The sequence below is a fragment of the Amyelois transitella genome, chromosome 16, assembly GCF_032362555.1.
Source record: "Amyelois transitella isolate CPQ chromosome 16, ilAmyTran1.1, whole genome shotgun sequence".
Taxonomy (NCBI): domain Eukaryota; kingdom Metazoa; phylum Arthropoda; class Insecta; order Lepidoptera; family Pyralidae; genus Amyelois; species Amyelois transitella.
Window position 1 is genome coordinate 280,214 of NC_083519.1, and position 17,258 is coordinate 297,471.

The 17,258-nt window shown below is 35.5% G+C and overlaps 1 protein-coding gene across 4 annotated transcripts in view; it reads left to right on the plus strand.

Annotated features, from left to right (window-relative positions):
* Positions 1-880: 880 nt before the first annotated feature.
* Positions 881-17,258, plus strand: part of LOC106136110 (protein sidekick-1) — a 149,549-nt gene continuing 133,171 nt past the window's right edge. For 2 of the 4 annotated variants that reach the window (XM_060948425.1, XM_060948424.1), the window contains exon 1: positions 882-1,017. In XM_060948425.1, coding sequence (XP_060804408.1) covers positions 930-1,017 — 88 coding nt within the window. In that variant the 5' untranslated portion in view covers positions 882-929. Of the gene's footprint in view, positions 1,018-17,258 lie in introns of all 4 variants that reach the window. The other 2 variants (XM_060948423.1, XM_060948426.1) reach the window with 2 other exon arrangements.

Consider the following 17,258-nt stretch of genomic DNA (forward strand, 5'->3'; position numbering starts at 1 on the left):
AGTTAGTTGTGAATTATAAATTTCACGAGTAATTTATTGTATGCTTAGAGGTTAAGTGACTTTGAATGATCTGAACTAATACAAAAAGCGAAGAATTTAAATTTTGCGCCATCAAACAAAAAATCGACAAAATTGGCACAACCTACAAAAGAATACTGGTCTTTTGCAAATCCTGCGGGAACTATAGTTTTTAGGTACCCAATGTCCTTCTCTAAACTCGACAGATATATACATACATACATATAGTCACGTCTATATCCCTTGCGGGGTAGACAGAGCCAACAGTCTTGTAAAGACTGATAGGCCACGTTCAGCTATTTGGCTTAATGATAGAATTGAGATTCCAATAGTGACAGGTTGCTAGCCCATCGCCTAAAAAGGAATCCCGAGTTTGTAAGCCTATCCCTTAGTCGCCTTTTACGACATCCATGGGAAAGAGATGGAGTGGTCCTATTCTTTTTTATATTGGTGCCGGGAACCACACGGCACCAAAAAAATTAATTCAGTAAATAACCCGTGAAGTGGTGACAAACAATTAAACTCACTTTCGTATTTCGGATTAACTAAGTCAATGAAACTAATACTCAAAATTCAAAAATTCAAAAATTCAAAATTTTTTATTCATTATTATAGGATATTATTATATCGCTTAATAATTGTCGTATGGTTTAACAACTTGGTTGACGTCAAATAAATTACTTAAAAACTAAGTTTACTGCCGCTTCCAAGGCGTCAGTGCAGAAGAAGCGGTAACAAACTGCACTGCAGCATTTTCTTCAACAACGTCAACTTCACAATATTAAATTATACTCATACTCATGAAGAATAATTTTTAACTAGCCTTTTCTTTGTTCCAGGACTAGCAGCCCAATAAAATGTGAGGCGTGTACGGAGAGGATGAGCGGAGAGTGGGGGTGTGAGGAACTCCAATGAGGGGAGACATGGCGACCAAGATGCTTCTCTCGCTGCTATTGCATTGCGTCTGCGTAGCCACCACCGCCAACATACCCAGTTCAGGTTAGAAATCTCTTCTCGTGATAACTCTTGAAGTTGATGGAAAGAGTTCTGTTCATGAAATAGTTGGACAGTCTTAGTTGGTAGAAATAGTAAATTCTTTCAATATACCTTACTCCTGGACATTCTGGCAAACTTGATGAAATGGGTATAGTTCATTTAGACAGTCTTAGTTGATGGAAATAGTATAAAGATGTAGTCTCTGCCTACCCCTCCGGGAAAAGGCGTGTTTTTTTATAAATGTATGTGTGTGTGTACCGTAGTCACTAGAATTAACTTGTTACCACGATTCCATTGTTTAGGTATAATAGTGCAAAAAAATGGTATAATAGGTTTAACTTTAGAATATTGTAACAAACATACATACATACGTCTATATCCCTTACGGGGTAGACAGAGCAGACATTATCACATAAACTATAGAACGGCTAACAAACTGAGGATTCTTCTTACAGGCGATAGGCTAGCACCCTGTCACTATTTGAATTTCACTACCGTCAGTAAGCCGAACGTTGCTTTTCAGTCCATTTGAGCCTGTTGGCTCTGTCTACCCCGAAATATTGTAAATGACATAATAATATCATAACGCATATTGTTTCGCAATTCTCCTGTTGGTAATAATAAACGAGTTAATCTCTTAAGTCATGAAATACTAACTGGCAGACTTGGAGTAAGTTCGTGAAAGGTTACAGCTGGTTTTTTCATTCATAATTAATTCAATGTTTAAGGGTTATTCTCCAGCTCTGAGTTCCAATATTTACTTTGGGGCAAAGGTTTCTAGTTAAGTCTTAGTAAAAATAAAAAAAGCAGGTTGAGTAAATAGCGAAACTCTAAGTCCTTTTTAATTAAAGTGATGTGTGTGCATAATTTATTTATACAGTAGAGACTTAGTTTCAAAACTACTTTAGTGGTACTTAATTATTATGTTCTTTTTTGTTGAATGTTTTAAGAGTTTGTTTTTATTTGATCAATAATTGACTTGTTGATAATGTTAGTCCCAATTGATTTGGTTATTTATTTAAAGTCCTTTATCATTAAAACAACTTAAAACAGTCGCGAGAGAGTTAATAATCTCTGTATGTGATCTGCTGCAAGTATATATATATTTTTGGTTTAGTTTATAGGCACATATATATTAAGTATAGGTTTATAGTATATTTGGTAAATATATCTATAAACTAAAAAAACCACAAGATCGATTATACCATACATTTTCATACAACAATAGAATTCCACTCACGAAATTCATTTTTATTTCAATTAACAAGTTCTCAAAGTCATCGATGTAAGTTTTGCCCGGCCAATGTCCAAAGATAGTCTAGCCCCGGTCAGGGTTGCCAGACACGTAATTATATAAATAATGGCTAGCCAGACTTACCAGTTTGTCTAGTATTTGGAAAGTAAAACACGTCAAAGATAATTGTTAAATTATTATATGCATTTTTCGAGACGCTGGGCTAAGTGCGTTCTTTTTGGTCGTCTCTTACCCGTGGATGTAGAAAAAGGCGACTAAAGGAAGGCTTATAAACTGGGATTCTTCTTTTAGGCGATGGGCTAGCAACCCGTCACTATTTGAATCTCAATTCCATCTTTGAGCCGACAGCTGAACGTAGCCTTTCAGTTTTTGTGTGACTGTCTACTTCGTAAGGGATAAAAACGTGATTGTATGCTTGTATGTTCTGTTATATGAAATTCCCAAGAAAACTGTAAAACATTGACGAGCTGGACAATGTAAATGGTAATAAATTCAAATTCAAAATTGAAATACAAAAATTTTATTCATTATTATAGGATACTTCATATCGCTTAATAATTGTCAAAACGTATGGTTTAACAACATTGGTTGACGTCAAATAAATTACTTAAAACTAAGTTTACTGCCGCTTCCAAGTCGTCAGTGCAGAAGAAGCGGTAACATACTGCACTGCAGTAAGAAGCCTGACTCTGTCTTGGACACTCGGCAACCCTAAGCCCGATGAAACAAAGGGCGGTATTATTGCTAGTAATCCTTGTAGGGTTCAGCCCAGTGGAACTAACTAGTGTATACAAGATTCCGAATTCCTAAGCGTGGGAGTGTTTCAAAGTAATACTTGCTTCTCCCGAGAAATTCAACTATTGCCTGTTAATTTAAAGAGTAAATAATAAACGTAGTGGACTCGTGTTGAACTGTTTTCAGTATCTTAAAGCGGTTTGAATAATTCTTGTTGCCATAGTAACGAAACGTTGTGTTGGAGGTAGTGAAATTTTAACGGTATTGTTAAAGAACCCTTATAAACACCGTTAAAAGCTGTTTCTAGAAGAAATTGGTAATTTATCACAGAGAAGTTCAGGCGATTTGTTTAATTTTTAGGAATATTCTTTAAGTTTATCGACTAATAGATTTTGCCCGCAACTTCGCCCGCTTGAATTTAGCGTCACATACAAAAGAATACACAGGTCTTTCGCAAATCTCACTGGAATGTTTTACCGGGTTTATTATTTTACAAATAAACAATATACATACATAAAAACTACAATAGATAAACAATATACATAAATAAATATGTGCAGCGATTACCGAAATGAGTGAAAAGGCGATATTAAATAGGTACTATAAAATATTAAATACTATAATCATAAATTCTAGTAAACTTAGTTATCTTTCCTTAATCGTAATTGACTACGAAACCCTAACATAACATATAATAACGCCTATATCCTCTGCGGGGTAGACAGACCCAAAAGGTATCAAAAGACTGGAAGACCACTCTCAGCTGCTTCGCTTAATGATGAAATTGAGATTCAAATAGTGACAGGTCGCTAGCTCATCGCCCAAAAGAGGAATTCTAAGTACGTATGCCTATACCTTAGTCACCTTTCACGACATCAATTGGAAAGAGATGAAGTGATCCTTTTCTTTTTTCCATTGGTGCCGAGAACCACACGACAGGACATGAAACCCTAAAACAGCCACAAACATTTCAATACGAGTATACTCCGACACGGTTAACTTAAAATTCGGTTAATGTCATCTCTATTAACATAACTTGAGGATAGAAATAATGACTTTCTCAAGTTGTTTATAGTGAAACGGGGTGACGGACACGAGATAAGATGTTTATAAACTCTGGAAGCTATTTGGGCCGGCTTAACCACAAATAGTTGGACCTAAGTAACCACATTAATTCTGAGAAAGTCTTGCAAACTCAATCTGTCATGTACAAAGGAAAACAACTTGTTCGAATTAATCATTGAATTTCTATTGGCAATTTATTTTATTGTCAGCGTCAGTGTTTTAACGGGAATAGAGAAAATGGTGAAGTAAAATAAGATAAATAAAAAGTTTTGTAGAATTGACTTTTAAACTATACATACATACATATAGTCACGTAAAAGGCGACAACTAAAATGTTATGAGAACTTTGATAATGCCTTTTGTCAAACGTTATTGATGCTGTCAAATTGTAAGGTCTGTAACTTAAACATGAACAGTTAAACATGTCTAATAGAAAATAAATTCTCATCTAAAGTCAAAGATTGAAGCTGAAATTGGTTTAAAGTTAGGTTAGAGTTTCATTAGAGAATGTAGTGGTAACCAAAATGGCTGACCCCCGACCGCAGGCCACTTCATCTAAAGTCCACATAAAATGTATGCTAATTAACTTTCAAATTACATTTGGTGTTTTAAGACCGACATCAAAACTGGGTATAAGACGTGTGCTATTTTTGGGAATGATCGAAGGGCACTTTTTCGGCTTTATATGAGCATGTGGAAAGATGATTCGTTTATCATCGCATGATTAGATTATTAGTATGTATCACACTACATAGTACGACGGGCCAGCAACCGAATTCCTCACCAGAGTCCTTCCGAATATGATGATTGAGGTGAGTATCTTAAAGAAGTTAATGCTCCTAAAATGTTAATGGCGAACAAGAGTATTAGTGAATTACATACATACATATGGTCACGTCTATATCCCTTGTGGGGTAGACAGAGCCAACAGTCTTGAAAAGACTGATAGGCCACGCTCAGCTATTTGGCTTAATGATACAATTGAGATTCAAATAGTGACAGGTTGCTAGCCCATCGCCTAAAAAAGAATCCCAAGTTTGTAAGCCTTTCCCTTAGTCGCCTTTTACGACATCCATGGGAAAGAGATGGAGTGGTCCTACACTTTTTGTACTGGTGCCAGGAACCGCACGGCACACATTAGTGCATTGGTTGCACTAAATCCCGTATCGACTTCTCGGTTTATTGAGTAGTTTAAATGCCCCTAGAGCCATGTTGTAATAATAAGACACGTCTATGTAAACGAATTAAAATTTATATATAACACCATATAAATGGACCGTACATACATACGGAATGAAAATGGTCTGGGTTCACTAAGGCGAATATTAAAATAGCGGGCAATACATCATCTCTTAATCACATTGTTTAAAAAAGGATATGATATGGTCTTATTGTTACAAGGAATACTTTTTAAAACATACACACATATAATCAAGTCTTTATCCCTTGTGGGTTAGACAGAGTCGACAGTCTTGAAAACTGAAATTTTCCTTGAGAAATATTATTTTTTTTTTAAATTCTATTTCCGGAGTATAACCGGATAGTCGGAAAGCTGAACAAAATCGGATAATTCTGGATAGTTAATTACCCTCCTTCCAACAAAGCATTCATATCATCCTTACGGAATTAAGCTAAAAGCACGCCATTACTCATGTTTTTGGCGTTAGAAAAAGCAAATGGATTCATAGTCTTTCAAAACTGTTACGAAAACAATATAAGACTTGTAACACTCAAAAAGAGGAGGTGATAGTCCTATGAGGCACGTCGTATGAACATGAGTGACATGATGTAACTGCTATCAAATCTGCTTACGCTTTACCGGACCCAACTTTGATCATAGTTACACATTAAGCTGCCTAAATGTGCTGGTATCTTAATGATGTTTTGTCATGTCCTGAAAGCATCGGTTAGTGTTCAAACTAATATGCTCAATTTAAGAATGGAATAATTTCATGACCGCAGCAAGATTCAAATCTGTGAGCCTTGATCAAATCGAACCTCCTTTCTCTACACTTCTTCTCTCTCTCTTTCCACGATCTCTTCATTTCTTTTACTTCATGAATTTCATTAAAGGAATCTCTCATGCTTCGAATACTAACACCACAAATATATACATACATACATAAGTAATACATACATAAAATCACGCCTTTTTCCCAGAAGGATATGCAGAGACTACATATTTCCACTTGCCACGATCTCTGCACACTTCTTTCGCTTTATCCACAAAAACATATCTTGTTATTATCATAAACGACTAAACCTAAATTACGATCGACAACAGATGTACGCGAACATAAATCTGAGCATCGAATGCGGTACTTCACTCGTATAAATAAAATATTTAAGCGGATGAACTGCGGATCACGAGCTTGAAACTGGCAATGCTGCATCTATACGGATCAAACTTGTTTCATACCTGAATACCTACTCACCATGCCGTGTGGTTCCCGGCACCAAAACAAAAAAGAATAAGATCATTCCATTCCCATGGATGTCGTAAAAGGCGACTAAGGGATAGGCTTACAAACTTGGGATTCTTTTTTAGGCGATGGGTTAGCAACCTGTCACTATTTGAATCTCAATTCTATCATTAAGCCAAACAGCTGAACGTGGCCTATCAGTCTTTTTAAGACTGTTGGCTCAGTCTATTATATTCATTTTTGAAATTGTGTTTCCGGAGTAAAACCGGATAGTCGGAAAGCTGGACAAATTCGGATAATTCTGGATAGTTCATTATCCTCCTTCCAACATAGCATTTATATTATCCCCACGGAATTAAGATAAAAACAAATGGATTCATGGTCTTTCAAAATTGTTGCAGAAACTTTATTAGACTTGTGACACTCAAAAAGAGGAGGTGACAGTCTTATGAGACACGTCATTTGAATGTGAGTTACATGATGTAACTGCCAACTGTTGGCTCTGTCTATTATATTCATTTTGGAAATTGTGTTTTCATCAAATAATAATTTTCATCAAATTTTTCATCAAATAATTTCAGAAAACTACTTTGATCAAAAATTTCAAAACGTAGTAATTAGAAATAAAAACACACGCGGTTCTTCCAAAATCACTTTCAGTGTACCAAAATTTAACAATCTTTATGGAAAACAACTTTTTCTATACCAAAATTACTTAATAACGTACCATCAACATTGAAAGAAGAAATTAATACCAAAAATCTTTAAACAAAATTAAAAAAATACTTTCTTAATAAAATTCAGCAAGCATAGTTCACCTCGTGTGGTCCCGAGACATTCTTCACTTGTATTTTGCTGGGTGCGATGCGTAGCATTGCATTTGTAAAACTACCTACATTTTATGGATGTTCAACGATGAGTGCCAGTGTACGTTCAAACCTACATATTATGGTTTTTGTTACACTGTAGCAGTTAAATGTATGTAATGTAAAAAATATCTAAGTTTAATAATAAAATAAATAAATAAAAATAATCAATAGTTAAGACAAAAACGTACAAGTATTCTTAATATTAACAGAATCACGTTATCATTGTTGGTCTATATCGATTTAAATACGTGTCTCTCTCACAGACCAGACAATGCCTGTTAAATAAAATGTTCGGCGTGGATCAGCCGGGATTATCGGGATTGCAATATTGAGCGCATCCTGCACTGGAACGGATTAAAATGAAATAAGGCTTCAAACAACTGATGCTTTGATAAAAAAAAGACAAAGAGATACATTTCTATCTTTGGAGTCCAAAATACAGTACAATAACTAGAAAAGATTTATTTTCCGAATTGGATACAAGGTATCACTTATTGTCGTATACATGACTTTAGTCTTATTATGCTTACAACCGTTCTTTATTGCATCACAGTAAAGAGCAAATTTATAATATCATTAACAATACATTTAATAAAACAGTTAAAATTTTGTCTGTACATTGAGTATATTTTCAGAAAAAATATTTATAAAGATAGTAAAAAAAGGTCTGCCTTTTTGTATGTTTGTTTGTACACGCTAATCTCCGATAGATATAATCTAAACTGATGATGATAACATGCATACGTCACGTCATAAGGTCACGTCTATATCCCTTGCGGGGTAGACAGAGCCACCAGTCTTGAAAAGATTGAATGGCCACGTTCAGCTATTTGGCTGAATGATAGAATTGAGATTCAAATAGTGACAGGTTGCTAGTCCATCGCCTAAAATAGAATCCCAAATTTGTAAGCCTATCCCTTAGTCGCCTTTTACATCCATGGGAAAGAGATGGAGTGGTCCTATTCTTTTTTATATTTTTGCCGGGAACCACACGGTACTATGATGATAATTATCGTTGACATAATTTCCAGACGTGTGGTTCCCGGCACCAATAAAAAAAAAAGGCGACTAAGGGATAGGCTTATAAACATGGGATTCTTCTTTTAGGCGATGGGCTAGCAACCTGTCACTATTTGAATCTCAATTCCATCATAAAGCCAAACAGCTGAACGTGGCCTATCAGTCTTTTCAAGACTGTTGGCTCTGTCTACCCCGTAAGGGATATAGACGTGATTATATGTATGTATGTATAATTTCCAGCCTATTTCCCGTGGGGACCGGCAGACGTCACAGTTACCTTCGAGTGAGTTAAAATAATTGACTCATAATATCGTGTACATCACTGCATTGCATAAAAATTTATTCCGACCGATCGACCTCGAATAGAGTTCGAATCTGCGTTCGCTCACTCGAGTAAGGATCGGGATACCGCGACGCACTCAGAATCTCAGAGACTGATTCGCGCGTTTTTTATATACGTATTATATTTGCAAATGCGTCTAGTGATTGAAATTTTCACGCCCGATTATCGAGTAAAGTTAGTCGATTTTGGTAGTATCGATTATGGTAGTTATTATGTAATCCTTGAAAGAAATGGACTGGAAATTATAGGTACATTCATTTATCACGTCTTAACCCTAAGGGACTAGACAGAGCTTTTAAGCAGTGTCGAAAAGGCTCAAAGGCCACGTTCAGTTGACGAAGAATTGAGAAATTTTTATCGACGGAAAGATACTTAGAAATATTTTCCTCATTTTCATTCGACTTCAAAGAAGATTTGAAGTCAATTCAATTTGCCTGTTATGTGCAATAAAGAGAATTTCATTCATTTATTCTCTTTCATGTTTTATTGCATTGACTTTACCTATGTTTAGAGTAGTGAGTAGATAATATTTTTTTAATATTGTTTTCATTATTAAATATTTTTTATATATTGAACTAAAAAATTATGTAAGTAATTTGGATTTTGTGAATACCATAACAATATCTATAAGTGAACTGTAATTTATTGTACATTCAAACATATAATCGCGTCTTTAGATCAGATCAGAAGGTCGCACGTTCAGCTATTTAGTATTTAGAAATTTTTAGCTCTGACTACCTATTAAGGGATAAATAAGTGCCAGTAAGCATAACCTGAACTACCAAATCTTCGATAAAAAATAAACATACATTCATTATTGTAGACAGAGCCAATAATCTAGAAAAGACTGATAGGCCACGTTCAGCTATTTGGTTTTTAGATAGAATTGAGATTCAAAAAGTGACAGGTTGCTAACCCATCACCTAAAAGAAGAATCCTAAATTTCTATCCCTTAGTCGCTTTTTACGACATCCATGGGAAAGAGATGGAGTGGTCCTGGTCCTATTATTCTTTATATTGGTGCCGAGAACCACATGACAAAAAACGGGTTAAAACCTAAATTTCACGAGATTTCGATACAACGAGCGATTAACCCTCAAACGTGGGTTCGTCGTACATTAGCTTCCCGGGGTGGCTCTCCGCACCACGCCTTGGGATTCGATAAAAACAGGTAATTTGCAAGGGCCAAGAATGGCTCGGGTTTCATGAACTTTCCATTCAGTTTTTATGACGTTTATCTATAATCGTATGACCTTTTATTATGTGGTGATTTTAAAATTACAAAGGAATATAGCCTCAATATAGGATAATTTCCAGGATGTCGCATTTTTTTAATCTAAATTAAAATTATTTAAATTTGGAATAAAAATGCGATATCCTTGTTTCATGCAGCAAGTTAATAAGCATATCCCTTAGTCGCCTATTACGACATCTTTGGTGAGAAAAAAAGGTTGGCGAAAATGATCGATTATGTGTTCTAAGATTCAATTTTTTATAGATGCATATTATCATCGTCACGTTATAAATCATGTCTTAGTCATTCACGGATTAGACAGAGCCAACAGTGTTACAAAGATTGAAATGCCGCGCTCAGCTGTCTGGTTTTAAGATGAATTACCTTTTACGACATCCGTGCCGAGAACTACACGAATCAGTTTTTTTAATTTTATTTACAAAAAAGATACGAGTATTAGTAATTAAAGTTACTACCCATTTCAAAGCTCAAGCTTATGAGAAACAATGAAATAATTAAAATTTGCCTTCTAAGAAAATTCTACTTTAATACTAAAACGAATTGAGTTAATTTCAATTGGCTGTTGTCGAACGAATTCTTTCCAGAATTTAGCTTTGGCAAAAATCTAATTTAGTATCACTGATTCAGTCGGAGGCGCCTAATTCGGTTTGTGGGACGACTTCTAAATATACTGAATTTTATTCCGCCTTCACTCGGACTGATAAAACTAATTTCCTATTCAAATCTGTTACGAGGAGAAAATTGTCTCTTTAAATGTTATTAAATAAGAAAAAAATATATTATCGACATCTTGAGATCTACATGAATGTGGATGAAGTGAAGGAAGTATGCAGAGATCGTGGCAAGTAGAAAAAGGTAGTCTCTGCCTACTCCTCCGGGGAAGAGGCGTGATTTTTATGTATGTATGTATGTATTGAGATCTATGGTACAGATATCCATAGACTATAGAATATACACAAACGACATGAGAAGAAAAAAAAGGAGGCACTAGATAGATCAATAAAAGCTTTATTTACTATCATAATACATTAACAGTTATAACAAAAGTAAATGTGCAATGTGTATGTACATATGTACCACGAACAATGACTTACAATGAAGGTCCTGACTCAGCATAATGTCGTAGGTGTTGACACCGTGACGCTGATGATTCTGCCAGAAGTATAGGTGAGCTACACGAAGCTAGAATGTACTAGTTATGGGACCCTATAAAATATAGAAATCAAATATATCAATAAATACCTGTCACTATTTGAATCTCAATTCTATCACTAAGCCAAACAGCTGAACGTGGTCTATCAGTCTTTTTAAGACTGTTGGCTCTGTCTACCCCGCAAGGGATACAGACGCGATTATAGGTATGTATGTATGTACTAAAATAGGTTTTCCCGCGGGAACGATCGAAGCCGCAGGCGTATTGTGTTAGTCAAAATTATATCGTAATTATTGATTGCGCATCGTGTAATCACGAACAAACAAAGTAATGTCCGCAAAATAATACATGCGGCATCCTCATAATATTTTATTTGGTTAATGAAATTTGTATAACTGATGCATCTGTTACATGGCAAGTCAATTATTGTATTGATTTCATGTAATTTCAATATGTTGTGACAATTATTGTTTTTAATGAAATGTGTTTGGTGATTGCGTATGAGAGTTATAAATAAGGCAAGCTTCTTCTTCCTGGGTAAAATATTGGAAATAAGCTGACAATAATAAAATATTTGCGCTGGTAAAGAAAAGATGATGCACGCTCAAAACTGACTGTCATTTATTTTTCTTATATTTCTTATTTTAAATTACAAAATGTTTGTCCTCTACAAAGGAGTTCGGAACACTCTAAGGAGTTCGTAACACTGTACCTGTTAAGTCCTGTCCACTGCGGTGCCCAAGGTAACACCCTTGACCTATATACTGTTGGGTGAGTCAGGTTTTTGCACGAAGCTACTCCCATCTGACCTCAGCAACCGTTGCAGGAAAATCCTTAACTTGTATTGGATCGTGGTAACACATCCAGTTGCCTGAATGTGCAGTTTTCCTCACGATGTTTTCCCTCACCGTAAGAGTATCGGTTTACATATTTGCTTCGATTAGTATACACTAATTATTCTATTCTAATACAATATATTATATTCTATGACATACGTATGTCTATGGATGATGAGTTTATATTATACAAGCCACAAACAAAATCCTGTGTACCTAAAGAAATTACAAACATTTATTCATTCATACAAACACGTCTATATTACTTGCGGAGTAGACAGCGCCAGCAGTCTTGAAAGACTGATAGGCCACGTTCAGCTGTTTTGTTTTATGATAGAATTAAGATCCTAAAAGAAGAATCCTAAGTTTTTAAGCCTACCCCTTAATCACCTTTTACGACATCCATGGGAAAGAAATGGTGTGGTCCTATTCTTTTTTATACTGGTGCCGGGAACCACACGGCACGGCACGGCAAATTACAAACAGGCTCGCTGAATCCCGCCGGTCCCCTCAACTCGCCTGTTATCCCTTTCCACGTCATTAGAGCGGGAGTACGTAGTTGTAGCTATTTATAGAATTACATGGTCTTGTATTAGATTTACATAGCTTGGGGTGTGGTTCTATGAGGTTCGGCGAGGGATATCGTAAGGCAAACAACCGAATGTGTTACAGGTTCATTTATTAATGAATCATAATCGAGAAATAATGATCTTATGTGACATAAACTGGCCTCTGCGGAGCATCGGTAGTGTGCTTGTCTGTTACACCGGAGGTCCCGGGTTCGAATCCCGGTCCGGGCATGATGAGAAACGAACTTTCTCTGATTGGTCTGGGTCTTGGATGTTTATCTATCTAATCATTTATTATAAAATATAGTATCGTTGAGTTAGTTGCTCGTAACACAAGTTTCGAACTTACTTCGAGGCCAATTCAATCTGTGTAATTTGTCCCGTATATAATTTATTTTTATTTATAAACATGTGTACTATATCGGTTTGGGTGGCGCAGTGATACAGTGACATGGTAGGTTCCGGGCTCGATTCCCGGCCAGAGCATGATGAGAAACAAACTTTTTCCAATTGGCCTGACTCTTGAATGTTTATCAATATAAATATTTAATATAAAAATTGCATCGTTGAGTTAGTATCTCGTAACACGGTCTCGAACTTACATCGAGATTAATCTAATCTGGGTAATTAAAATTTATTGTATTTTTTTAAAACGTCCTGCGATTTTGAATGAATGATAAATTATACGTAATTATAGTTACGTATTCATATACTAGAATTTATATTTATAAGGAACATTTAGAAGTAATAATTAGATTTAAGTGCTGTGACGTCAATAAGTGATACCATGTATCCAATTTTGAAAATAAATCTATTCTATTCTATTCATTGAATTTTGTACGTAGACATAGATTTTTGTCAACTCATAACGCATGTTTGGCGTGACGAATATAAGAGAATTTTGCACGCGATTTGCGTGAAATATACATAACGATATAATATACACATATAAATGTCGCTACATATAATGTATGCCATTTCTTTATATCACAAAATTGGATAGATAGGAAAATATAACAGAAAATGTGGCGGGGAGAAAGGAAACTTCATGAGTATGATATTTGCCGATTGAGGAATTTTCCCGCGATAAGATTTCGCATTGTATTCACTTAAGATGAAAAGATGTTTGTCTCTACTTTCCAAATATAGTTTTCCATCGTCTGACACATAATGTTGGTTCAGAATATGATAAGTGCATAAATAATTTGAGGGCCCTCTGTGGCGCAGCGGTAGTACGCTTGTCTGTGATATCAGAGGTCCCAGGTTCGAATCCCGGCCAGGGAAAGATGAGCCTGAAGCCTCCATCTGTTTGTCTGCTTATAAAAATATATATTTACGTAACAAACGTGATGATGGTACGGATACACACATGGTCAGTTTTTTTTGTCTACTGACAAATATTTTAAGTCGAATTTGTGTCTATTGAACGTGATAGAATAGAATAGTTTTATGTTCAAAATTGGAAACATATCTATACATATAATAAATCTGTAGAAGGGTCAATTCTGTACATTGAAAATATTGAAAAAATAAATAGCAGGGGGTGTTACTGGATCGATACCAAACACAAATATGTGATTAAAAAAATTTTTGTCTGTCTGTCTGTATGTTCAGGCATCACGTGAAAACTAACGGTTCGATTTTGATGAAACTTGGTATAGTTATACCTTATTATCCTGGGCATAAAATAGGATACTTTTTATCCTGGAAAAATACGAAGAAAAAAAAATCTTAATTTTTCAGTTTATCCAGAGACGTTGTTCTGTAGAACCGCGAACACACGTTACGTTACCCGCAGTGGATTCAGCGCCGTAACTGTAGCGCCGTATTATACTCATTTTCAGTTTGATGGGAATTAATGTAGCTTCATTCTTATTTTTTGGTCTAAATTGACCGGACTACTTACTACAGAACGCGAACTCAACTGCAGTAGCTCAATAGAGGGATCTCCTTAATTATTATAGGCCTAGCCGTAATTGGGTCCAAAAGGTATTTATAAGATGTCATTGTCAGAGTTACTCAAAATGGAGAAATAAACCATCCACGCGAAGACCGACATCCGCGCGGACGGAGTCGCGGGGGGAAGCTAGTCTTAAATACAATTATATCTACCACCGCTTCCAAAGTGCATGTGTAGAACAAACTAGTACTGTAGTAAAAGCTAGCTAGAAAAGGAAATATGTTTTTATCATAGTAAATTCTGAAATTAAGTATTTCAAACTTCACATATTTCCATTTTTGGATTAAAACAAAATAAACCTCATATGTTCATTTGGCTTCATTCCATATTTTCCAAACTTACACATAGAAGAAACAAAGAAAAGATTTTCTTGTATAGTTTTAGATGAAAATTCTCAAATTTTCCCTCGACACACTTACAAATTCGCATTTTCTTGGCGGTCGTTACGCGCGGCGCCTCAAATTCTCACGCAGTCATATTTTAAGTTTATTTCTACAGTTTTCTGTCTTGGCTGTCCTATACAGCTGAAATAATAGTTTCTGAATTGAAATCTTAAGGTGAAAACAGCAAAAATGCTTTCTTAGTTTAGAATAGAACTACTCCATATATTTCCCAATGGATGTCGTAAAAGGCGACTAAGGGATATGAGGCTTATAAACTTGGGATACTTCTTGTAGGCGATGGGAGAGCTACGTAGTAACTATTTAAATCTCCATTTTATCATTAAGCCAAACAGCTGAACATGGCCTATCAGTCTTTTCAAGACTGTTAGCTCTGTCTATGTCTAGTCTAATCTCTGTCTACCACGCAAGGGATATAGATATAGGGAATAATCGATATAGGATCATTGTTACATATCCAGTTCCCAAATGTGCCGGTTTCCCCTCACCGTCACCCGAGCATCGTCTAGCAATCCGATTCAGTAATTTAAGTTAAGGAAGTACGTATAAACTATATTAGGAAATATACAGAGATCCACTATATAAAACAAAACGGTCACCCGGACCCAACATAATCAAATCAGTATCATATAACTATAACAAATAAACCTTTCGACCACTTAAAGTTTGCAACAACGTTATAATTGATGTGGACCGCTAGCATAAACAGCGTCCTTCTAAGTTATAGGCACGTGTAAACAAAGTATGTAACAAGGGCACACGTACTTACAGGTAAAGTTATGCGCATACACGAACCAGTTACATTTGGATCCAAAACAAATAGATTATTTCTATATCTGTATGAAAACAAAATGTTAAAAGGAGTATTAAGAAGGCGCTAGCGAGTAGAACGGTTAATAATGCGTGTGGCGTAAAAGGGACAGTTTCAAATCCCACCTCGGCCATGTACCAATGACTATTCGAAGTTATGTACATTAGTTTGAATGCTAGCGGTGATGCTCTTACGGTGAGGGAAAACATCGTGAGGAAACTTGCACACTGGATGATCCAATAAGGGTCAGGTTTCCCTTGAAAAGGTTACGGAGTTCAGATGTAACATTATTAACTATTTGACGGCCTCTGTGGCTCAGCGGTGGTACGCTTGTCTGTGACACCGCAGGTCCAGGGTTTGAATCCCGGACAGGGCCATGATGAGAAAAGAACTTTGTCTGATTGGCATGGGTCTTGGATGTTTATAGCGCTACATTTTGACATTGTGTAGTTATGACTACCCTCAATTTGGACATTACATTATACAATCGGTCTCAATCATCCAATCCGATATTCATAAGCGATATCATGGCAAAATAATGAAATTACAGGAGATTCCAATGTTCACGTCTATGTTTTGTCAATAAAAGTAATTTTCAATATATGTCGTTCAATAATGACTCAATGAATCAAATTACTGTGTGTAAAAAGCACGATAAATATTCATCATAAACAATTTATCACTATTGATAATTGAAATGAAATATAGAAGAAATCATGTAATTTTTTAAACGATAAGACAGCCCGTTCTTCTTTTTAAACTTATTATATTTGTTTCGTTCTTTACTGTTATAATTGGTAATTTTACAGCTATTGATGAAGATATTTTCACTCATTCAAAAATATGTCTCAATAAGTGATCTTTCGCTATTGATAAAGTCTTAAAGAAATGCCATTATTTATTATAATTTTGGAAAATTATGCTGTAGGAATGCCAAGCAATTTCTTGGATGTACAGGTTTATGCAGATAGAAAATAAAAGGGGAGTGGGATTATCTCCATTTTTATTTCAGAATCTATTTATCGGGTCGGAATCGGAAATGCATAGAGTATAAAAACAGTGCTTATCGGTATATTCATAACAATGCCATCTATTGCATATCTGTGGAACTATAACGCGGTCAATACATATCGTTGCGGGACCACTACTAATAAGTTCTGAGAAATTTATAATAAAATAGATGGCGCGTCGATAGATGTCTGCACTCATAATATTTTGTAAATAATACTGTACTAATATAATTTGGATGATCATATTGGGCTCACCTCAATTATGGACATTGGTAAATCTGACAATGCAATCAGTTGATTACTGATTGAATGATGCTGATTGGTATAAATAATATAATAGTAAGTATACGGTTTAGCCTTATTAAAATGACCCAATTTGATTACTCCCGGAGAAGTAGGCAGAGACTTCACTTGCTATGCCCTATTTGTAGAAATAGCCCTAGACTTCTTACCGTGAAGGAAGTCATCGTGAGCAAACCGTGTATTGAAACTATTGAAATTTAGAACATAGTTAAGGTCAAAAACTGTTTGCTACCAAG